This window comes from Cervus canadensis, chromosome 6 (genome assembly GCF_019320065.1).
Source record: "Cervus canadensis isolate Bull #8, Minnesota chromosome 6, ASM1932006v1, whole genome shotgun sequence".
Lineage (NCBI taxonomy): Eukaryota > Metazoa > Chordata > Mammalia > Artiodactyla > Cervidae > Cervus > Cervus canadensis.
Genome location: NC_057391.1, coordinates 79,712,611 through 79,736,122, shown reverse-complemented (window position 1 = coordinate 79,736,122; position 23,512 = coordinate 79,712,611). Strand labels below are relative to the sequence as shown.

Genomic DNA, 23,512 nt, shown 5'->3' with positions numbered 1-23,512 from the left:
GTGCCGCAGAAGAATAAGGAAAAATAAGACTCAGAAATAAAGTGTGGATCAGGAGCTGATGCCATTTGCAGGCAAAAGCCCAGATCCTAATCTTTGCATGCCTTTTATTGTTAACTTCTACTTCCTTACTACTTCTTCATGTTCTAGAGATATCTGTTCTTTACAATCTCGGATCAGGGATAAAGATATACAATGCACAGTCCTTGTGGCTCAGACGGTAAAGCGTCTGCCTGCAGTGCAGGAGACCTGGGTTCGATCCCTGGGTTAGGAAGATCCCCTGGAGGAGGAAATGGGAACCCACTCCAGTATTCTGCCTAGAGAATTCCATGGACAGAGGAGCCTGGTAGGCTAAAGTCCATGGGGTCGCAAAGAGTTGGACATGACTGAGCGACTTCACGTCACTTCAGTGTCAAACCTTCAGGCCTTTCATGACTTTGTTTAGCCCTTCGTCTAGTGACACCCTTTCCCAGCAACTCCCTCGAGGCTCTGGTTACGGGAACAGTCACTAATGGCTTTCCATCAGTCACATCAGTACTTCAACATCTTGTTTTCAAGATATCTTTCCACAATGTACTTTTTACTATTCCCAGCCCTTCGCTTGGGGGTGATGAGAAAGTCATTTTTATTTTTCAAAGAGTCCCTGTTAATTATAGTACAGGGCTGTGCATAGCATATTCCCTACAACTTCCACTGTATAATCATAAGAGTTTGATTTAGGTCATACCTGAATTGCCTAGTGGCTTTCCCTACTTTCTTCAATTTAAGTCTGAATTTTGCAATAAGGAGTTCGTGATCTGAGCCACAGTCAGCTCCCAGTCTTGCTTTTGCTGACCATAGAGAGCTTCTCCATCTTTGGCTACAAGGAATATAATCAATCTGTTGACCACCTGGTGATGTCCATGTGTAGAGTCATCTCTTGTGTTATTGGAAGAGGATGTTTGCTATGACCAGTGCATTCTCTTGGCAAAACTCTCTTAGTCTTTGCCTTGCTTCATTCTGTACTCCAAGGCCAAACTTGACTGTCATTCCAGGTATCTCTTGACTTCCTAATTTGCATTCCAGTCCCCTATGATGGAAAGGACATCTTTTTTTTTTTTTTTTTGGTGTTAGTTCTAGGTCTTGTAGGTCTTCATAGACCCATTCAACTTCAGCTTCTTTGGCATTAGTGGTTGGGGCATACACTTGGATTACTGTGATATTGAATGTTTGCCTTGGAAGTGAACTGAGATCATTCTGTTGTTTTTGAGACTGCACCCATGTTCTGCACTTTAGACTTTTCTGTTGACTGAGGGCTACTCCATTTCTTCTAAGGGGGTTCTTGCCCATAGTAGTAGATATAATGGTCCTCTGAATTAAATTTGCCCATTCCTGTCCATTTTAGTTCACTGATTTCTAAAATGCCAGTGTTCACTCGTGCCATCTTCTGTTTGACCACTTCCAATTTACCTTGATTCATGGACCTAACATTCCAGGTTCCTATGCAGTATTGTTCTTTACAGCATCGGACTTTACTTTTCACCACCAGTCACATCCACAACTGGGCATTGTTTCTGCTTTGGCTTAGGCTCTTCATGCCTTCTAGAGCTATTTCTCCACTCTTCTCCAGTAGCATACTGAACACCTACCAACCTGGGGGGTTCGTCTTTCAACATCATATATTTTTGCCTTTTCATATTGTTCTTAGAGCTAACTGGTCACATATAATCAACTCTGAGGGGAAAGTCACCAAATATCTTTAGTTAGCGTAGGGCATTTCAGTGCTACTTTATCAGTAAGAAATAAATGGAGGTGGAGGGCTGTCCCTACACCTAACTCTTTAGTATGCAGAGATGTTAAGTCATCATCCTCATATTTAGCTTCTGGTGTTACCTTGGCCCTTACCCTCCCAGCCACTTGCTTTATAACTTCTTTCTATGATGTCCCATCCCAAAGGCATCTCTAGGGTAGTAGAACCACCCAGGAGTGAGTTAAAGCAGAGGCTTCAAGGATTCAAATTACAGAAAATTATACTACACAATAAATAAATACACTTAACACATATTTTTAAACAACTGGTCAAAACTAGGTAACTTCTAAGAAACCCTTCTTTTCATTGTTGTTGTTCAGTTGCTAAGTTGTGTCTGACTCTTCGCGACTCCATGAACTGCGGCACGCTGGGCTTCTTTTCATTAGTTAAGGTCTAATGGGCATTTGCTTGAATAGACTCAGATTGGTGAAAGACTTAGTGTGCGCTCAGCAAACCAAGTGATGTGTCTCAGAAAAATATTCTTGCACTCACAGAAGAGCCTTTGCTCTGGTCTCATAACTCTAGATAGTGCCCAGTACAAGGCAATGGATTGAGACAGACGGATCCCAGTCCTTCCCAGTAGGAAGTTAATAGGAACAGATGGTATGGAGAGGAAATCTGATTTGACAGTTATAATCTGACATCCAAAGATGAAGTCCCCCAAATCTGCTGGTGTTAAGGCATTCCTCTAGGTAGCCAAGTTTCAAGGTTGAAAATTTAGACAATAAAGAATAAGTATTAATATATCAACAGTATGTATCATAAACTGTTTGGCTTACAACAAATGCTTTTTTGATAAAGGATTCAATTTTATTTTGTAAAGTATCCTTTGAATTTTAAATTCAAAATTTGTAAAGGATACTTTCTCAATAAGGAAGAGATTAAAGTCTAGGTCCTTGGTCATAAAAGCAAAGCTCTGTATTCATAAAATAAAAGCAAAGCTTAAGATATTAAGTATGTTGATGCTCCCAAACCTCAGAGTGGGGTTCAGAGACAAGAATGAAGCAGAGTCCATTCCTTAAAGGACTTCAGTGGGCAAGTTCCCAAGCTTCAGATATGGTCAAAAAGTGTTAAGTTGCTCAGTCGTGTCCAACTCTTTGTGACCCCATGCACTGTAGCCCACTAGGTTGCTCTGTCCATGGATTTTCCAGGCAAGAATTCTGGAGTGGGTTGCCCTTTCCTTCTCCAGGGGATATATCTGACCCAGGGATCGAATCTGGGTCTCTCATATTGCAGGCAGACTCTTTACTGTCTGAATCACTAGGGAGCCAGATATGGTCAGTTAGGGCCCAAAGAGTGTATGGGACTCTCAATGGAACAAAAGCTGTCCTCAAAACCAGAACTCAAGGCCAAATCTAGGCCAGCAGTTGAGACTTGAGCAGGCACTTATATTTTTCTTGCTTAAGGTTAAGAGTGGTCCTACAGAGAAGATCAGGGTTTAGCCTATATACACTGGGAAAAGTTCAGGGGAGAAAGGGATGGACCCACTAGTTTAGAAAGTAGGGTTGCTAGGGCTGAGAACCTGGTAGGACCTGACAAGGAGTCGGAAATACTTGCTTTGTTACAAAAGTTTCCTAGGTGCTCTGGAAAACCCAACACATGTTGTATGAATAGGATTCTTTTTTTTAAATAAGATGGTTTTATTTATTTTTAATTTATTTTCTTATTTTTGGCTGTGCTGGGTCTTCATTGCTATACACAGGCTTTCTCTAGCTGTGGCAAGGCGGGGGCTACTGTTTAGTTGGGGTGCACAGGCTTCTCATTTGTGGTACTTTCTCTTGTTGCAGAGCATGGGCTTTAGAGTGTTTGGACTTCAGGAGTTGTGGCACGTGGGCTTAGTTGTACTGTATGTAGCATGTGGAATCTTCCTGGAGCAGAGATTGAAACCATGTGCCCTGCAGATTCTTAACCACTGGACTACCAGGGAAATCCAGCATTTTTATTAATATACGGTCTATGATTACAGTGTTACAATTTGCTGGGCCTGACAGAATTTTTACCATTGAGATGTTTATGGAAAAAAGTTTGAATTTGCTGCCAGGCATCTGCTTGTGCTTTTGAGTGAGCCTTTGGCTCACCTCCATGGAATACTGGTTGGCCCAAAACTGCATGCACAGAGGCTCTACTAAGAGGAAAATAAGGTGGGTCAATACAATGGCCACTTCCTGGATAGTAGATTATCTGGGGTCTGTCTTTCCCATGGGCTTGTAACCGTTCAGAGGCTATACGAGCATAGACTTCACTCTTCCAGTTATGATCATCCATGCTAACAATAAACAGGAAGGGCCCCTGGGCCTTTTCCAATGGAATAAGACTTTGGTGGTTCGTTTTCTCCAGTGGGTTTTCCCAAATATCCACAAAATTTAAAAAGCCTGACTCAGTGATTGTATGTTTTTTTAGGTCATAGCTGAGCCCAGGAATAATCATATCTTTGTAACGCAGAGGAGCTATTGTGTTGGCCACGCAGGCATTAATAACTACAGTGGCTGTGATGCCCTTTAAGAAAGAGGCCATTGAGAGACACAGGTCACCTCCTTTGGAGAAGCCAAGAAGCCCAACACCAGGGCCTTTCACCTGATGAAAAGAGAGAGAGAAAGAACAAGTTTAGAATTCATAAATGGAGAATTTAACTGTGAGTTTACATTCTCTAGGCAGCTTTCTGAAATGTCATTTGCTTTCTGTTCTTATGCAACAGTCCACAAAGTTCAAATGTATTTTCTAATGAGCAAATCAATTAATTTCCTAGTACACAGGGCCTCCACTAACATTTATGGCAACTGGGTCAAGAGTACACACAGAGGCCCATATACCCTATACCTAAATACTTTAAAAAGTTACAGATATTTAAAAGTTAAATAAAATATATTTTTCCTGTAACCTTGATAAATACACCTCCATAACAAGTTATAAGGTCGGGTTCAAATTTTATATCTTGGAACTCCTTGGAGTTCTGTACTGGAACATGGCATGGGGGGAGCACCAGCCCCTGCCCCAGTCTCTGGTTTTTAGCCAGCTCTCCTTCTCTTCCCATCCCTGGCTCCATCATGTACCTTAAGAGCCCCCTTACACATGGACACCCCAGCCTATATGTTTAAGACCTAGGCATATTCCCATTAATGGACCCAGAGAAGCGGCATAGGGCTTAGAAGCAAGATCAGAGCTGGTTGGCATATAATTCTGGGGTTCCAGATCTAAAGGGCATGGTGGGAGGGGCACATGGTTTCCAGGTAGACACTTTCCCTTGGTCCCTCAAACTCCACACCCTGTGGGCAGGAATGCAGCCAAAGGAAGGCCAGAGAGTGGTCATCTAAAACAAAAGGCTCCCAGTAGAAGCCTGATAGTATATATTAGTCTCTTGTTCCTGGGGCCTTATAACCCATAAGTAAACCATCAGTTCATGATCATCTAGGTTTAGCAGCTTTGTTGAGACCAGTCCCTGAATTCTAATAGAGTTAGACCTTGCAGTACATCTTATTCCTTAACATTAGAATGTTTGGGTTTCTTTAAGTCTAGATAGTAGCAAAGAGTATGTATTCTGTTCCATTTATAATAATTCCAAACTGTTTTAATTAACTTTTTCAGTCTCAGATAAGAACTTTATCTACAAAACCATGATGCAGTTAACACACTTAACAAAATTAATGATTCCTTCACATCATCAAATACAAATGCCTTTATTCAAATGTCACCAATTCCTTCAAAAATCTCTTTATAGGCAAACTTTCCTCCTCTATACATTTACATTAATTTTCTTTTGGGGGGGGGCGGTACATGCAGGATCTTAGTTCCCTGACCAGAGATCACACCTCTGGCCCCTGCAGTATAAGTGCAAGTGGACCACCACTGGATCACCAGGGAAGAACCTACATTAATCTTATAAATGAGAAAAACTGAATCCCAGAGAGGGCACCTCCTTTATTCAGGATGATAAGGCCACTTGGTAGTAGACCCAGAACCAGAACTTAAGGTTAGTGACTTTTAAGTCCAACTCTTTGAATTCTGATCAAGAACTAAAGGGAACTAAACAGTTGAGCCACAGGGGATTGGAGAGAGAGAGGTAGAAATGAAAACAATAATCCTAACAACTTTTGAATAAGCCTTTGTCTCTCATGCCATATTTCCAGCCCTGGGTGTCCTGGTAGAGCTTTTGGATCCAGCCCTGTGTTGGCTTCACCCACTCTGCTCTGCATTCAGGCAAGCACCATGAACCCACCTTTGGATGCTGTAGCATGAAGTCCACGGCTTCTTCAAAATACTCCAGGCACACATCATTCAGATGTTCAGGGAGGTCTTCGAATCTGAAATAAGCCAGGGCAAGCACAGCAAAACCATGTCCGGCCAGGAGGCTGGCCCTGTATTCACAAAGGCCACCACTACTTCCAAACAGGTCGAGGATTCCAGGGAAGGGTTTGCTGCCTGGAGAGCACCACAAATCATAAGGCTTTTAGGCCCTAAGAAGATATTCTTGCGTTTCAGAATTTGGTCCACAAAAAGGAGTTTTTAAGGCAAGGAAGGTTGGGGATGAAGTGGGGGTGTTAAGGTGGAGGAGGACTCTTTTCACTTTTTATTAATAAACTTAGGGGAGAAGGGAGGAGGAACAAAATGCCTTATTTTCTCCAGAATTTTTCACATATTTGCAAAAAACAATAATGATAATATAAACCAAGTTAGAAATAACAGCATGAAATATACATTTCTACCAAATTTTCCTTAAAAAAAAAACAAACAAAAAACCCTGAGAATGCTTTGACAGCTGTAAAACACTCTACATATACAGGGGATTATTAGAATATACTCCCCAATTCCTTTTGCTCCCTGCTCCAGCCTTAAAGAATGCCATCCCTAAATGTACCCTGTTCTCACTGGCCCCTGAAAATGGTGTACACTATTCTCCTCCCCTCGCCACCTTTTTTGACCTGGTTGATTCAGCAGTCTTCAAATTTAAGTTTAGATCTCCATTCCTGGTAGCTTTCCCAACCTCCCCCACCAACCCCCTCAGGCTGAGTTGAATTAGGTAGCCTTTCATTTGTTCCCACCAGCACCCTGGGCCTACAAGTCCCATATCATAGCACTTACCATTCATAGATCCAAGTATAGTTGCCTATATACTCTGTTTAGGTGTGAGGTACAGTGAGGCCCACGTCTGACTTTGCTAGCTACTGTATGTAGCATAATCCTTGATTTAAATGACTGAACTTTTCTACATTGTTTACATAAAGTCTTTGAGTCAGAACACAGTAAATTTTAAGTGGGCCACAGTAGTACTAAAATAGTTAACAGTTGACTTAATTGAAACATCATGGCTGGGCAGTGAAATTTTTTTTTTAAAAAACTGAAAGTCTTTAGGAGATTCTTATTGAATCAGTCAGCATGATTTATTGAGATCCTATTATATCCCTGTGTAAGCCTCTGGGATATGTAAGTCACAATTCCAGCCCCAGGAGTTCATAGTTGAGTGGGCAGCAACCAGTTAAAGTTGTAAATTGCTAAAGAACTGTAAGAATAAAGTAGGGCTTCCTGTTTTGGAGAATTATCACAGAATTCAGTTTAGGGATTCAGTGAACAGTGGCAGCACCAGCATTTATATATAGTAGGGGTTTCAGTCAGGAATTTGGTTGGAAGAGGTGGGTCAGCTGTCCGGTTTGCAGACCACTTTTACCTAGCAAGCATCTTGTTTTTACTTAGACTAGGGTTTCTAACCTTAGCACTATAGATACTTTGAGCAAGATAATTCTAGTTGTGGGGTTGACCTGTGCATTGTGGGTGTTTCGCACCGTATCTGGCCTCTACCCACTACCCACTAGGTGCCAATAGCCCCCCACCCTCAGTTGTGATAAGCAAAAATGTCTCCAGATATTGCCAAATACCCTTGGAGTGGGGCAAATCATCCAGGTTGAGGACCACTGACAGATGGTTTATGACAGGAGGAGGGGACCTGCAAGGAGTTTGTTTGTTTTTCAGTAAGTTTGATGTGAAAGAAGGCAAAAATCATTCTTGCACATCAGCAGAAGTCATTGCCTAACATTAGTATTAATATCTGAGATACAGCCGCGTGGCTGGCACATAAGCAGCGTAAATGTCCTTTCTGAGTGGGCTGAATGAACTTTTAGCATACAGCTAAGGGAGTGGAAGTACCTGCAGGCAGTGCCCTGACATTTAGAGGAGAAACTGCCACCCAGAATTCACGGCAGTCTCTGGAGCTTGGGGGCGAGTTTGGAGAAGTTCCACAACCACAGGTTCCGTAGGCAGGCAAGGGGCCGCCCAGGGTCTCGGTTCTACACCCAGCTTTCCACAACAGCCTGGAAAGGGAGCGGCTCACCTGGAGGCAGGAAGAGCGTGGCGCGCACCCGGCCCGCGCGCACCGGCTCGCGCCGCACCCCGGGCGCCAGGAAGTCGCGCTCGTGCACCGCCCGGCCCAGGAGCCGCTGGGCCTCGGGCTCGTGACCGTCGAGCACCTCCAGCTCCACGGCGAAGGGCGTCTGCACGTCCCGCTTCACCAGGCGCAGCAAGGGCTTCTCGGGCTCCAGAGCCCAGAAGAGCCCCATGGGCTCGAGCCCCGCGAAGCTGCCGCCCAGCGCGGGCGCGCGCTCCAGGTCCAGCAGGCCGGCGGCGTCGGCGCAGTAGCGCGCGTGGGCCCTGAAGAGCGCGCCCTTCTCGTCGCGCAGGGACGCGCGCAGCGTGACCGGCTGCCCCGGCGCCAGGCCGCGGACAGCGATGCGCACGGGCTCGTCCCAGCGGCAGCGGCCCGCCGGCTCCAGAGTCACCGTCACAGCCATCCAGATCCCGACGGAAAAGGCGTGGCCCGTCAGAGTGAAGGGCAGGGCCCGACGTCTCTCCAACTCCCTAAAAGGGCGCCGCAGTTGGAACCTTTGAGTTACTCCCGTTTGTGGTCGTAGGGACACTTGCTAAGCTGCTTTGTGAGGTCTCCTAGAGTACGTGCGGTCCGCTACTGCCTGAGTGGAAGAACGTGTCTGCTAAAGCGAAAGTTACCGTTAATTATTAATCCTGCAGTCCAGGGTTCGGTTTAGTCGCTCAGTCGTGTCCAACGCTGCAACCCCATGAACCGCAGCACGCCAGGCCTGTTTGTCCATCACCAACTCCCGGAATCCACCCAAACCCGTATCCATTGAGTCAGTGATGCCATCCAACCGTCTCATCCTCTGTCGTCCTCTGCTCCTCATGCCCTCAGTCTTTCCTAGCATTAGGGTCTTTTCAAATGAGTCAGCTCTTCGCATCCCGTGCCCAAAGTGTTGGGAGTTTCAGCTTCAACATCAGTCCTTCCAATGAATATTCAGGACTGATCTCCTTTAGGATGGACTGGTTGGATCTCCTTGCAGTCCAAGGGACTCTCAAGAGTCTTCTCCAAAACCACAGTTCAAAAGCATCAATTCCTCAGCGCTCAGCTTTCTTTATAGTCCAACTCTCACATCCATACATGACCACTGCAAAAACCATAGCCTTGACTAGGTGGACCTTTGTTGGCAAAGTAATGTCTCTGCTTTTTCATGTGCTATCTAGGTTGGTCATAACTTTCCTTCCAAGGAGTAAGCGTCTTTTACTTTCATGACTGCAATCACCATCTGCAGTGATTTTGGAGCCCCCCAAAATAAAGTTTGCCATGTTTCCACTGTTTCCCCATCTATTTGCCATGAAGTGATGGGACCAAATGCCATGATATTAGTTTTCTGAATGTTGAGCTTTAAGCCAACTTTTTCACGCTCCTCTTTCACTTTCATCAAGAGGCTCTTTAGTTCTTCTTCACTTTCTGCCATAAGGGTGGTATCATCTGCATATCTGAGGTTATTGATATTTCTCCCGGCAGTCTTGATTCCAGCTTGTGCTTCTTCCAGCCCAGTGTTTCTCATGACTTAATCTGCATAGAAGTTAAATAAGCAGGGTGACAATATACAGCCTTGGTGTACTCCTTTTCCTATTTGGAACCAGTCTGTTGGTCCATGTCCAGTTCTAACTGTTGCTTTCTGACCTGCATACAGATTTCTCAAGAGGCAGGTCAAATGGTCTGGTATTCCCATCTCTTGAAAAATTTTCCAGTTTATTGTGATCCACACAGTCAAAGGCTTTGGCATAGTCAATAAAGCAGAAATAGATGTTTTTCTGGGACTCTCTTGCTTTTTCGATGATCCAGCGGATGTTGCCAATTTGATCTCTGGTTCCTCTGCCTTTTCTAAAACCAGCTTGAACATCTGGAAGTTCACGGTGGTTCGCGTATTGCTGAAGCCTGGCTTGGAGAATTTTTTTTTTTTTTTTGGCTTGGGGAATTTTAAGCTAGTGTGTGTTCAGTTCAGTTCAGTTGCTCAGTCGTGTCTGACTCTTTGCAACCCCATGAATCACAGCACGCCAGGCCTCCCTGTCCATCACCAACTCCCAGTTTATCAAACTCATGTCCATCGACTTGGTGATGCCATCCAGCCATCTCATCCTCTGTCGCCCCTTCTCCTCCTGCCCCCAATCCCTCCCAGCATCAGGGTCTTTTCCAATAAGTCAACTCTTAGCATCAGGTGGCCAAAGTATTGGAGTTTCAGCTTCAGCATCAGTCCTTCCAATGAATACCCAGGACTGATCTCCTTTAGGATGGACTGGTTGGATCTCCTTGCAGTCCAAGGGACTCTCAAGAGTCTTCTCCAACACCACAGTTCAAAAGCATCAATTTTTGGCGCTCAGCTTTCTTCACAGTCCAACTCTCACATCCATACATGACCACTGGAAAAACCATAGCCTTGACCAGTGGACCTTTGTTGGCAAAGTAATGTCTCTGCTTTTTAATATGCTATCTAGGTTGGTCATAACTTTCCTTCCAAGGAGTAAGCGTCTTTTAATTTCATGGCTGCAATCACCATCTGCAGTGATTTTGGAGCCCCAAAAATAAAGTCTGACACTGTTTCCACTGTCTCCCCATCTATTTCCCATGAAGTGATGGGACCAGATACCATGATCTTAGTTTTCTGAATGTTAAGCTTTAAGCCAACTTTTTCACTCTCCTCTTTCACTTTCATCAAGAGGCTTTTTAGTTCCTCTTCACTTCTGCCATAAGGTGGTGTCATCTGCATATCTGAGGTGATTGATATTTCTCCCGGCAATCTTGATTCCAGCTTGTGCTTCTTCCACCCCAGCGTTTCTCATGATGTACTCTGCATATAAGTTAAATAAGCAGGGTGACAATATATAGCCTTGACTTACTCCTTTATGAGTGCAATTGTGTGGTAGTTTGAGCATTCTTTGGCATTGCTTTTCTTTGGGATTGGAATGAAAACCGACCTTTTCCAGTCCTGTGGCCACTGCTGAGTTTTCCAAATTTGCTGACATATTGAGTGCAGCACTTTCACAGCATCATGTTTTAGCATTTGAAATAGCTCAACTGGAATTCCATCACCTCCACTAGCTTTGTTTGTAGTGATGCTTCCTAAGGCCCACTTGACTTCACATTCCAGGATGTCTGGCTCTAAGTGAGTGATCACACCATCATGATTATCTGGGTCATGAAGATCTTTTTTGTATAGTTCTGTGTATTCTAGCCACCTCTTCTTGATATCTTCTGCTTCTGTTAGGTCCCTACCATTTCTGTCCTCTATTGAGCCCATCTTTGCATAAAATGTTCCCTTGGTATCTCTAATTTTCTTGATGCAGTCCAGGGTGGTGAGTGTCAAAATAGAGGAACAAAGACTGCCGAGAGCTAAGGGACTGAGAAAGATACTGGCAGTTCCAAGAAGCATTTAAGTATTAAAAAGCGTCCCAGGTGATTGTAACTCAGGGGATCTGTTGGAAACATAGTCCTAATCCTACTCTTGTCCCTCAGTCCTTTTACCAAGAACCCATAGTGGCTTCCAGAGCAGGTAGGTATTTATGGAGTGTGACCTTCCTGGGTTCCAGTCTGACTTACTCCTTAATAGTGATCCTTAGCAAAGCACGTAATTAAGCCTCTGAATCCAGTTTCCTTATCTGTAAAGCATTTATTGTGATGGTTAAATAGGACATGACTATTTAACCTATTTATTTAAATAGGATGAGATGGTTGGATGGCATCTCTGACTCAATGGACATGGGTTTGGGTAGACTCTGGGAGTTGGTGATGGACAAGGAGACCTGGCATGCTGCAGTTCACGGGGTCGCAAAGAGTTGGACATGGCTGAGCGACTGAACTGAACTGAAATACGCAAACACAGGCTTGACACTGCACTGATACTGTAGTAGATGCTCAGTGAGAGTTTTTTCCTTCAATTTGGTGCCAAAAATCTTGGCACCTTGTGCACCCATACCAAACACATATAGAGACAGAGATTTGGAGGAAAGAGAAGTGAACGTGAAAGTCGCTCAGTTGTGTCCAACTCTTTGGGACCCCATGGACTATATACAGTCCAAGGAATTCTCCAGGCCAGAATGCTGGAGTCTGTAACCTTTCCCTTCTCCAGTGGCTCTTCCCAAATGGAGTGGGTAGCCTTTCCCTTCTCCAGGGGATCTTTCCAACCCACGGATTGAACCCAGGTCTCCTGCACTGTGGGCGGACTCTTTGCCAGCTGAGCCTCAAGGAAAGCCCAAGAATTCTGGCTGGAGTGGGGAGCCTATTCCTTCTCCAACAGATGTTCCCGACCCAGGAATGGAACTGGTGTCTCCTGTATTGCAGGTGGATTATTTACCAACTAAGATATTAGGGAAGCCCTGGAGGGAAGAGATGACTTTATTCCTTTGCAAGGCAAAGGTTGAAAACACAACAGTCTAACATTTTAAGAACTGTGACCCAACCCAGGGAAATTGCAAGAGGTTATATAAACTCCCTGGGCTCCTGGTCTAGGGTAGGTGTTAAGGCTCAAAGTAATGAAAGTCTTGCATTCTTCTTCCTCTTTATTTCAAAACATTCACAGCTAGTGTCAGATAATTGGGCCTAGTTGTCTCTGGGTTATGGAGATTCAGCAGATGCTCTCAGGAAAGAAGCTGGTTGCATTGCTTTGCTTATCTTACCATCCTTATTCAGTCTCTGGTCTGAGACTTGCTTTCTTATCAGGAGGACAAATGCTTTTAGAAGTTATTTTATCCAGGAGCATTAGTTGTTTACAGTGGGAAAATTAATTCAGATACCTCAAATGGAAAAAAAAAGTCCACACATTTTAATTTATCAGTATTTAATGTAGTCTGTTAAGTCAAAATTCATGGTGGATTTTAATGTAAAGTCAAAATTTATCCCCTTACGTACCAGTTTTTTGTTGTCACTCATCTTCCAGTTTCCTGATTGTCAATTCTCACATTTATATTTCCAGCTCTCATGTCTCCTCTGAGATTCAGACTTGTTGGTCTAATTTCGTATTTGGCATCTTCACTTGGATGTCCAATAGGAAAACGTAACATGACAGAAATAGAAATCTTGGCTTTTTTCTCCAGACTGTTCTTTCCTTAGGGTTCTCTGTTTCAGTAAATGGCATCAGTGTCCATCCACTGACTTCTCAGATGGCTCAGTGGTAAAGAATATGCCTGCAATGCAGGAGATATGGGTTTGATCCCTGGGTTGGGAAGATCCTCTGGAAAAGGGAGTAATCCCACTCCAGTTTTCTTGCCTGGGAAACCCATCAACAGAGGAGCCTAGAGGGCTACAGTCCATGGGTTGTGAAAGACTCAGACGGGATTTAGCAACTCAATAACAAACAACAATTCATCCATTAGTTTAAGGAATCAAAAAAAAAAAAAAGAAAAAAGACAGCTTGGAGTCATTCTTGTGTTCTCTTTTTCCATCCCACCATCAAACTTTGCTGCTGTACTTTGGAATGTATCCTGCATCTGACCACTTTTCATCACCTGCATTGTTAGCACCCTGCTCTGTGAGGTGATATCTCATTGTGGTTTTGATTTGCATTGATGAGCAGTGTTGAGCATCTTTTCATATGCCTGTTAGCCATCTGTACACCATCTTTGGAAAAATATCTATTCAGGTCTTCGACCATTTTTTAATTGTTTTGTTCTTTTTGATATTTAGTTGTATGAGTTGTTTATTATTTTGGATATAATCCCCTTGTTGGTTATATCATTTGCAAATATTTTACCCAGTTCAGGAAGTTGTCTTATTGTTTTGTTGATGGTTTCCTTTGTGCAAAACCTGTTAAGGTGCCATTTGCTTCTTTTTGCTCATATTTCTTTTGCCTTAGGGGACAGATAAAAAAAAAATGTTGCTGTGATTCATGTCAGAGTGTTCTGCCTATATTTTCTTGTAGGAGTTTTATGGCTTTAAGCCTGACATTTAGGTCTTTAATCTATCTTTTGTTTATTTTTGTATATGGTATGAGAAAATATTCTAATTCCATTGTTTTACATGTACCTATCCAGTTTCTCCAGCACAACTTGTTGAAGAGACTATGATTTTGCCATTGCATATTCTTTGTCATAGGTTAATTGCTTACTTTGTCATAGGTTAACTGACCAAAGGTGTATGGATTTATTTCTGGGCTCCCTATTCAGTTCTGTTGACCTATATACTTGTTTTTGTGCCAGTACCATGTTGCTTTGATGACTATAACTTGGGAATATAGTCTGAAGATAGGGTACATAATATCTCCAACTTTGTTCTCTCTGTCTTTTTTCTTTTCTCAAGATTTTTTTGGCAGTTTGGGACCTGTTGTAATTCCATATAAATTTTAGGGTTTATTTTACTTCTGTGAAAAATGTCATGAGTATTTTAATAGGGATTGCAGTACATCTCTAGATTGCTTTGGGTACTATGGCCATTTTAAGTACTAATTCTTCCAATCCAAGAACTCAAGATATCTTTCCTTTTTTTTTTTGTATTGTCTTCAGTTTTCTTCATCAGTGTTTTATAGTTTTTAGAGTATAGGTGCTTCATTTCCTTGATTAAATGTTAAAGGATCCTCTCTAAGTGGAAAAGAAGATTCATTAGGAAAGGGAAAATTGCACTAAGAAAGGAAAATGTGTAGTAAGAGTTGAATATTAACCACTTAAATAATCTAGTAAGAAGATTCAAAGACAAAAAGGCAACTATAACAACAATAAACAGTTAAGGGTAAACATGAAAATGTAAAATCTGACACTGAAAACACAAAATGTAGGTGAGGGGAATAAAAATGCAGATCTTTTAGAATCTGTTTGAACTTAAAGGACTAAATGATTACTAGTTTCAAAACAAGTAGATATAGATATAGGTCATCATATATTGGAGAAGGCAATGGCAACCCACTCCAGTACTCTTGCCTGGAAAATCCCATGGAGGGAGGAGCCTGGTAGGCTACAGTCCATGGGGTCGCGAAGAGTCAGACACAGCTGAGTGACTTCACTTTCACTTTTCACTTTCATGCATTGGAGAAGGAAATGGCAACCCACTCCAGTGTTCTTGCCTGGAGAATCCCAGGGACAGCGGAGCCTGGTGGGCTGCCGTCTATGGAGTCGCACAGAGTCAGACATGACTGAAGCAACTTAGCAGTAGCAGCATCATATATGAAACCCGTGGTAACCAGAATCAAAAACCTACAACAGACACACAAAAACTAAAAGCAACACAGGCACACTACTAAAGAACATCATCAGCTATGCTTCTCCTTGCTAACTATGACAAAATGGAAGAGGAAGAGGTGAGCTAAAGAACGAACTGCTAAATAGGAAGCAACCAGGGCTTGCCAGATATAACAATAACACTGTTTCTTCTTACAACTTCTTCAGATAGTAAATTAATCTGTAATTGAGACAAGAATTCAGAACAAAGTCAAACCCAGGGTGGATCTGTGTGAGAGACTTTGTTAAGAAAAGATTCCAGGTGATGTTTCATAAAACATTTCAGAATGGCAAAAGGTCCTCTAAAGATTTTAAGGTGTACCTAGCAGATCCTGTCTATTAAATAATAGAATTTATGGAAACCTGAAGGATGTTTGCCTGCAGCATCATCCCAAGGACCCCCAGACAGAGAAGTTCCTATCTCAAACAGATTTTCAGTGGTGTATTATCTAAGAAAGTGAAACCCACTAATAATTTTCAGAAAACCTGCATAATTCTTAAGAGAATTGTTCTGGTGGAAACAGAGTCTGAACTAAAAGAGTATATGAAGTATGCTAAAAAGAGAGAATATAAGAAGAGCTGAATCATTGGAAGAGACCCTGAGGAGGGAAGGATTGAGGGCAGGAGGAGAAGGGGGCAACAGATGATGAGATGGTTGGATGGCATCACCAACTCAATGGACATGAGTTTGAGCATACTCTGGGAGATGGTGTAGGACAGGGAAACCTGGTGTGCTGTAGTCCATGGCTTCACCAAAAGTCGGACATGACTTAGCAACTGAACAACAAAGACAGCAAAATAAAAAGAGACAGTTGGAGGTCTCATCCATTTTTTCCAGGAAACAGATCCAGGAGGGTTTTTTCGCTCATTTAGGAGCTACAGAGAACAACTCACAGAGTGTAAACTAAGCAGTAATGAAAGAATTGGCAACATGTTTTCAGCTGGATTTCAGAATGGCTAGGGGTCAGCGACTGTTATGTGCCTCCGACATTCCCCATTTTTTAACAGGAATGTCTGAGAATTATACTTACTCCACCACCATATCCTGATGTATGTGTACATACAGTTAACTTCTTTATTTAGTTCATAGGTCTTAAGATTGAGAAGATGCTTAAGGAGCTATACCCAAGGAGCTATACCTGAGGAGCTTCATCTATACCTGAACCTGATATACTTGATGCAGTCTTGGACTTTGAGCCTGAGCATGGTGCTATACTAGAATGAGACTCTGGTGGGGAGGGAGGTCCTCAAAGGAGGGATGGGTGTATTTTACATGTGGGAGGAATGTGAATAGTGTGGCTTAGAAGGCAGATTTTAAAAGGTGATTACAGTGTTTCCCATTCCACATGCTTTTCTAGAGACTCTGCACTCTCCTTTTGAGAGGTAGACTCTATGTTCTCCTTAAAGTTTGTGGGTCTTTGTGATTGTCTTGACCAGTGAAAGTGTTAGTCACTCAGTCGTGTCTGACTCTTTGTGACCCCATGGACCGTAGCCCGCCAGGCTCCTCTGTCCATGGAATTATCCAGGCAAGAATACTGGAGTGGGTAGCCATTCCCTTCTCCAGGAGATCTTCCCAACCCAGAGACTGAACCCGGGTCTACTGCATTGCAGGCAGATACTTTACCATCTGAGCCACCAGGGAAGCCCACCTTGACCAGTAGTGTATGGCAGGAGTGATACTATGTAGCTTCCAAGACTAGGTCAAAGATAAGGCCATGCAATTCGGCCTTGATACACTGGGATGCTCACTCTTGGAAGCCAGCCAAATTAGCCACTGTAAAGGCCCACATGGAGAGAACTGAGACCCTGTGAACCCACAGCCCTGCCTGAGATCTTAACTGACAGCCAATACCAACTTCCCTGCCTGGTGAGTGAGAAAAATAGAATGGTTAATGTTTTAGGTTACTGTGTTTTAGGGTAGTTTGTTACATAGCAATAGATAATTGAAATACACCCCAAATATAGTCACATAAAACAATATTTTGTTCATAGATCCACAATTTGGACAGCGCTTGACTTGGACAACCCTTCTCTGCTTCAGGATATCTGAGGCCTTCACTAAGAAGATTCAGTGGCTAGGGCTAGAATCATCTAGAGGTTTGTTCACTCATGTATCTAGTACCTGAGCTGAGATGACTCACAGGCTGAGTTCATTTGGGACGATCACAGGAAGTGCTTACAGTTGGCTTCTCTGTGTATTTGGGGCTTCCTCACAGCATCACAGCCTCAAGTTTGTCAAGCTTCATTGGGTGGCTTAGCCCTCCAAGAGCAAGTGTTTCCAGCAAACAAGGTAGAATCGTCATGGCCTTTATGACCAACCTTCTGAAGTCACAAAGCATCAGTTCAGCCCTACTGTACTAACTGAAGCAGTCAGAAACCCATCCATATTGAGGGGAGAGGGCGTAGATCTCCCGCCTCTTGGTGCTAGAAGTAGCAAAGAATTAATGTTATGAACAATTTTTCTGGGACTTTCCTGGTGATCCAGTCCTTAAGAGTACACTTTCCAGTGCAGGGAATGCAGGTTTGATCCCAGGTCATGGAACTAGGATCCCATACGCCATGGGGCCTCTAAGCCCACATAGAGAGATGCCCACTTGGTACAAGGAAGAGCCTGCATGCTGCAACCAAGACCCAATGTAGCCAAATAAATATTTTTTAAGAACCAACTTTTCTGTGATATGTTAAATATGATTTTCTTTAACTGACTTGAAGTTTATGGGTGTTATGTCCCCTCAAAACTCAAATGTTGAAATCTGAAACCTCAATGCAATGGTATTTGAAGGTAGGCCTTTTAAGAGGTTGTTAGGTTCAAATGAGGCCCCCATGATGGGATTAGTGTCCTTATGAAATGAGGAAGAGAAACCAGAGGTGGTTTCTCCTCTCCCTGCCAGGTGAGGAGACAGGGAGAAGGCAGCTGTCTCTAAGCCAGAAAATGCCCCCACCAGGAACTGAATCTGCCAGAACCTTGATCTTGGGCTTTTCAGACTCCACAACTGTGAGAAATGTGTGTTGTTTAAGCCACTCTATCTATGGTATTTTGTCAGAGAAGCCTGAGCTAAGTAAGACATAGTCCTTCCGGACTATGTGGTTGATGTCAGTTTTAGAAAATTCTCAACCATTATCTCTTCAAGTATATCTACATAATGCTTTGTAGCTTTGTTGTCAGGGAAAGTGATGATGCCTCTAGGAACGTCACAATATGAGTTTCCAAAGTTTGTTCTTAGAACCAGGAAGCAAGAAAAATAGGTCACAGTCACGCTCCTTTGTATCAGAGTTTTGACTAAACTGTTCTAGAGCCAGATGCTCCCCTATCCATCACTCCTTCTCCCAGGGGATTCTTCTTTAATCTCCATGAGAAAAAGGTCAGTCTGGCTATCCTATCAACACCTCTGTGTATATTTTAGCCAATGAAAATTCTGTCAGTAGTAGTTGAACCAGTAGCAAATGCTGAATGGTCATTCTCTCCCAATGATGGAAAAAGTAACCCAGTATTTGTTCAGCTTTAAATTTCACCTGTACCTCCCAAGTGTTATGTAAAAACACCTAGACGAAAACACAAATTTTAATAGTGGGGATACTTTTTATTATTTTGTATTGTATACTTTTAATCCAATCTTCTACAAGATGTATGTGTTACATTAGAAAAATTCATAATGAAATAAAACTTCAAAAAGTTTCCTACAATACATCATTAATAACAATGACATGAATTTAATGTTACCCAGGGGACAAATGATTCACATAAGATTATTAAACACTAAAATCCAACCTTGAATCTCTCTCTCCTGTCAGTAGCAGAGCAGTGCATTACAATTTGGGGGAAGGTCCAAGGTGTTTGGTGAAGAAGGTTAGAATTTGCTTCCAAGCATCTACCTGGGCCTTAGAATGAGCCCTGGGCTCCCCACCCCACATTACGGGTTTGTCCAAGGATGTGTGCAAAGAAGCTGGGCACATGGGGAAATAAGGAGGCTCAATGTAGTGCCCAGCCCCAGGATAAGAGATGATCTGGGGTTTTTCCTTTCCATGGGCCTGTAACCGTTCCGAGGCTATCTGGGCACAAAACTCACTCCTCCAGTTATGGTCATCCTGACCAACAATGAAGAGGATGGGTCCCTGGGCCTTCTCTATTGGAATCATGCAGGGGTTCTCGCACCCCCCTACAATATCATTCCTTACATCCACAATGTCTAGGAGGCCTGAGAAAGCTACCTTCACTCGCCTCAGGTCATGGCCCAACGGTGGAATGCTGTTCTCTTTGTAGTACATAGCTTTGTTTCCAATGAACCCAGATCCATTGATGGAAACTGTGGCTGAGATGTTCTTCAAAAATGAGGCCATGGAGAGACAAATATCAGCCCCTAAGGAAATGCCCAGAAGGCCAATGCCTGGGCCTTTTTTTTTTTTTTTTTTCTCGCAGAGGGGGTGCCTGGGCCTTTTATCTGCAAGAAAAGAAGAGACAAAAGTAAAAAATCTACCTCAGAGAAAAACATTTTTCTAAATGCAGCTAGAGATGCTGCTAGCTTTGACTTGTGAACTGCTCACAAGACACTCAACCTCAGCTGACAGAGGATATTCTTTCCCTGTAAAGACTATCTTCCTGGACACGTGGCAAACAAATCCTAAAAACTCACTGGCAAATTTGGGAACTAGTTGCAAACTTCAAGAGAGTCATGCACTGAAGAATGCTGAGTCATGGAGCCTGTTGAGTTCAGAGCCTCATTCAGGTGGAATTATGGCATCAATGTTCTTGAGTATCTAACTTGTGAAACGAAAGTCTGTCCCAAGAAGTGAATCATTATCAGACCACATCTAAATATATACTGAAAAATGGTTAACTTTATAGAAACAAAGTAAGACTTCAGAGTCCAATTAAGTAGTTCTTAGCTTCTGAAATGGGTGAACAAGTTTCGATCAAGTCTGAAAACATATTCTGCTATCAGAAATATAAAGATTAAAAAGTATGCACAGCTAAAAAATTAGAAACTCCACTTGAAGAAATTTTAATATTACTACATAATTCCCTGAAATAAAATCTCACATGAATTTTACAATGAAGTCAGCAATTTTAATCCATCTGACAGAGAAAGTGGAGTACCTAAAACCAAGGAAGTCTTCAAAAGAAATGTCTGTGAAAGAAGAGTAGAACAGCATCAATGCTGTTGGCACAGGTGAGTGCAAAGTGACACCCTCTGCAGGTTCTAGAGAGAATGATAAAGGAGGTTAGGAGAACCTGGGTGTGTTGAAGCATGTAGCACAGGGCTTCTTCAAAGTAGTCCAGGTCTATGGTATCGAATTTCTTGGGGAGATCTTCAAAGCTACAATAAGCTAGAGCCAATGTGGCAAAGCCATGGCCAGCCAGAAGGCTGGCCCGATATTCCAACAGGCCTCCTCCAACACCGAAGATGTCAATGATCCCTGGGAAAGGTCCAGATCCTAAAGAAGGCAGTATTATAAAGAGAATGTGTTATGTAATTTATTGAAGGATTTACTTTCCTTTTAGAAATCTTTCTAAAGTATTTAGTGGGTGCCTGTGAATCAGAGGAAAGAAAAGAGCTCCCTGAGTCATTATTGAACAAGGGATACAAATTCCAAATTATCTCCAAGGTATACTTAGAGAATCTTTAGTTGTAAAGAAGGGTAATAAAGTCTAAAGACTATACCATGGAAGGAGGATTTTAGACAGTTTATTCGAAGTGTTCTTTTATAGGATTGGGAACAGAATTGAGAATGAAAACGAAGCTTTCAAAACCAAATCAAAACTCTTGGTGATACCTTTGGTTCAAATGTCTGCTTAGAGGAAAGAAAGAGATTCTGCGAGGCTTTAGGTGAGGAAGGCAGTGAAGTGTGAAAAATGATCTGTGGTAGAGAGGAGCATGAAAAAGTGGGTAAGGGGCCCAGTGTACGCAGGACATTGGAGAAGGGTGACGTGGCACTAGCTTCCTCGGCTGTCATCATATTGTGTAAGACCATCATACTGTGTTGGAGCTGAAGGTTATAGAAATCTGTAGTTATTAATAGCAAAATGAACCTACGGACCCCATTGAGTCCTTTTTTTTTAAATCTGCATACTAACAGTATCCACCTCATTGGGATACAGAGGTTAAATGAGATAATGCAAGCAAACGGCATAGCAGAGTGCCTTCATTGTGACTGTGAGGTCACTGATATAGTCAACATCCTCTTCTCTGACCCTGATCCCAAGCCACTCTTCCTGGGAAGCGGTATCGCAAACCAAGACGGCCTGGAGAACACGCTCGCCAGGCCCCAGCGCCCCAGGCTCACCTGGAGGCAGGAAGAGCGTGGCGCGCACCCGGCCCGCGCGCACCGGCTCGCGCCGCACCCCGGGCGCCAGGAAGTCGCGCTCGTGCACCGCCCGGCCCAGGAGCCGCTGGGTCCCGGGCTCGTGACCGTCGAACACCTCCAGCTCCACGGCGAAGGGCGTCTGCACATCCCGCTTCAGAAATCGCCAAAAAGGCTCCTCGGGCTCCAGAGCCCAGAAGAGCCCCATGGGCTCGAGCCCCGCGAAGCTGCCGCCCAGCGCGGGCGCGCGCTCCAGGTCCAGCAGGCCGGCGGCGTCGGCGCAGTAGCGCGCGTGGGCCCTGAAGAGCGCGCCCTTCTCGTCGCGCAGGGACGCGCGCAGCGTGACCGGCTGCCCCGGCGCCAGGCCGCGGACAGCGATGCGCACGGGCTCGTCCCAGCGGCAGCGGCCCGCCGGCTCCAGAGTCACGGTCGCCACCATCCCGGGCCCAGAGCCGCAGTCTGGACCCTGAGCGTGAAAGCGCGGGCGGCTGCTTGAGTTTTTGCCTCAGGCCGGGAGGACGGCGCTCGGACGTCCGAGGGTGTCAGGCGTCGCCTGGAGCCGAGAGAGATCTGTAGCTGAGCCGCCTCTGGAGGCGTCCTTTTTAAGTCTCGGACCCCTGCTCGTCGGAGGTAAAGATACCGGGTCTTTCTTCTGGCTCAGGGCGGGGCGCACAGGGATTTTCTGCTGTCTATAAGGTGGCGCGGAACCCGCCCCGCCGACGCCTCTTTTCTGCCTCAGTCCTCCTTCGCTTGTTGGAGTGGAGCGAGTTGGGTACGGATTCGTGGTGAAACCGGAGCTGAATGCCTTTAGGCAAAATTCCAAGAATCCTAGCTTCTCCCAACTTTTTTTTTCTAAAACTTTTAATGAGTTATACACATACACGCACACGCACACAAAAACCCTGCATAAATCCTACGTGTATATTTCAGTGTATTTCGTAACCCGAACGTACTTGGGAACCAAGCTCAAAGGTCTAGAAACATCATTGCCAGCACCCCAGTAGCACTTTCCCTTGCCCAAGGTTTTGAGTCCAACAAAACGGGTTAGTTTTTCCCAACTCTGCATTTTATGGTGATGAATCCTCCAGTGTGCCGTTTTTATTGTCTGCTTTCGCTGAGCATTACATTTGTGAGATTCATTGCTATTTTTGAATGTAGTTGTAGATTGTTCTTTATCTCTGCCAAATAGTATTTTATTTTGTGATCATAAAAGTAGTGGTCAGATATTACTGACTATAGGCTTTTGGTAGTTTCCAGTTGGGACTCCTAGGTATAGTGCTCTGAATATTCAGGACTATATCTTTTGATTGACGTATATGTGCCTTTCAGTGGAGTGAATACCTGGGAGTCGAATTGCTGTATCATAGGTGTCAGGAATCATTTAACAGTAAGATTCCTGTGTGTTGTTTCCTATCTCTCTTGAGCCCTCTGTTCCTTATCAGTCCCTGTCTGGGGCAAGAGGAGCAGGCAAGCCTCTCCCAGGACAGAGATCAAAGAGATGGGATGCTTGCATAGGATTTCCTTCATTAGCTTTTCCATAAGGTGAAAAGTAACTATTTACGACCCTATTTTCATATGGATCGCCTTTTGGCCGTATGGCCTCTATTGCTCCTTGCTTCCTTGATAAACTTGTAAGGTCTGGTCTCTTGATCTTTATCTAAAGAAGCTACTGGTATATATACTGTCACAGAATTCAATAAAGCACCTTTGCTCCATCAGAGCTTGGGTCCCCGTGTCTTTCTCTCTCTCTCTCTCTGGCTGATTCCCTGGAGCGCGAAAGCCGGCTGTGTAACCCAGGGAATATTAGCCTCTTTCCTTCTTTCACTCTCTCGTCGGCTCCGGACCACCAGGTTCCGGTCCAATAAAGGACCAACAATAGGGCATGAGAATGTTTGGCCTTTGTAGATACTAAATGTCAGCCTT

At 43.8% G+C, this 23,512-nt stretch overlaps 2 protein-coding genes across 3 annotated transcripts; both read right to left on the bottom strand.

Annotated features, from left to right (window-relative positions):
* Window positions 1-3,704: 3,704 nt before the first annotated feature.
* ACOT6 (acyl-CoA thioesterase 6) lies at window positions 3,705-8,737 on the bottom strand. Of its 2 annotated transcripts, none has more exons than XM_043472509.1 (3): window positions 8,106-8,737; window positions 6,000-6,202; window positions 3,705-4,360 (listed from the first exon to the last, which is right to left on the bottom strand). In XM_043472509.1, exons 1-3 carry the CDS (start codon window positions 8,560-8,562, stop codon window positions 3,755-3,757), a joined length of 1,266 nt encoding a protein of 421 aa, XP_043328444.1. In that variant the 5' UTR covers window positions 8,563-8,737; the 3' UTR covers window positions 3,705-3,754. The 2 variants fall into 2 exon arrangements, with proteins under 2 accessions (XP_043328444.1, XP_043328445.1); XM_043472510.1 differs by having other exon boundaries at window positions 6,000-6,084; window positions 8,106-8,237.
* A 10,100-nt stretch (window positions 8,738-18,837) lies between these two features.
* Window positions 18,838-22,517, bottom strand: LOC122443834 (peroxisomal succinyl-coenzyme A thioesterase-like). The gene is made up of 3 exons (XM_043472507.1): window positions 21,572-22,517; window positions 20,520-20,722; window positions 18,838-19,687 (listed from the first exon to the last, which is right to left on the bottom strand). The coding sequence occupies exons 1-3, from the start codon at window positions 22,026-22,028 to the stop codon at window positions 19,097-19,099; spliced, it is 1,251 nt and encodes a 416-aa protein (XP_043328442.1). The 5' UTR covers window positions 22,029-22,517; the 3' UTR covers window positions 18,838-19,096.
* Window positions 22,518-23,512: the final 995 nt, after the last annotated feature.

What these genes read in the sequence shown, in the direction of transcription:
- ACOT6 (XM_043472509.1), bottom strand. Translation starts at nt 8,562, where the DNA reads ATGGCTGTGACGGTGACTCTGGAGCCGGCGGGCCGCTGCCGCTGGGAC. An exon ending in CACGCTCTTCCTGCCTCCAG is followed by an intron (nt 6,203 to 8,105) that starts GTGAGCCGCTCC and finishes GGTGCTCTCCAG; the next exon opens with GCAGCAAACCCTTCCCTGGA. An exon ending in TCATGCTACAGCATCCAAAG is followed by an intron (nt 4,361 to 5,999) that starts GTGGGTTCATGG and finishes TCTTTTCATCAG; the next exon opens with GTGAAAGGCCCTGGTGTTGG.
- LOC122443834 (XM_043472507.1), bottom strand. Translation starts at nt 22,028, where the DNA reads ATGGTGGCGACCGTGACTCTGGAGCCGGCGGGCCGCTGCCGCTGGGAC. An exon ending in CACGCTCTTCCTGCCTCCAG is followed by an intron (nt 20,723 to 21,571) that starts GTGAGCCTGGGG and finishes TGCCTTCTTTAG; the next exon opens with GATCTGGACCTTTCCCAGGG. An exon ending in ACATGCTTCAACACACCCAG is followed by an intron (nt 19,688 to 20,519) that starts GTTCTCCTAACC and finishes AAAAAAAAAAAA; the next exon opens with AAAAAAGGCCCAGGCATTGG.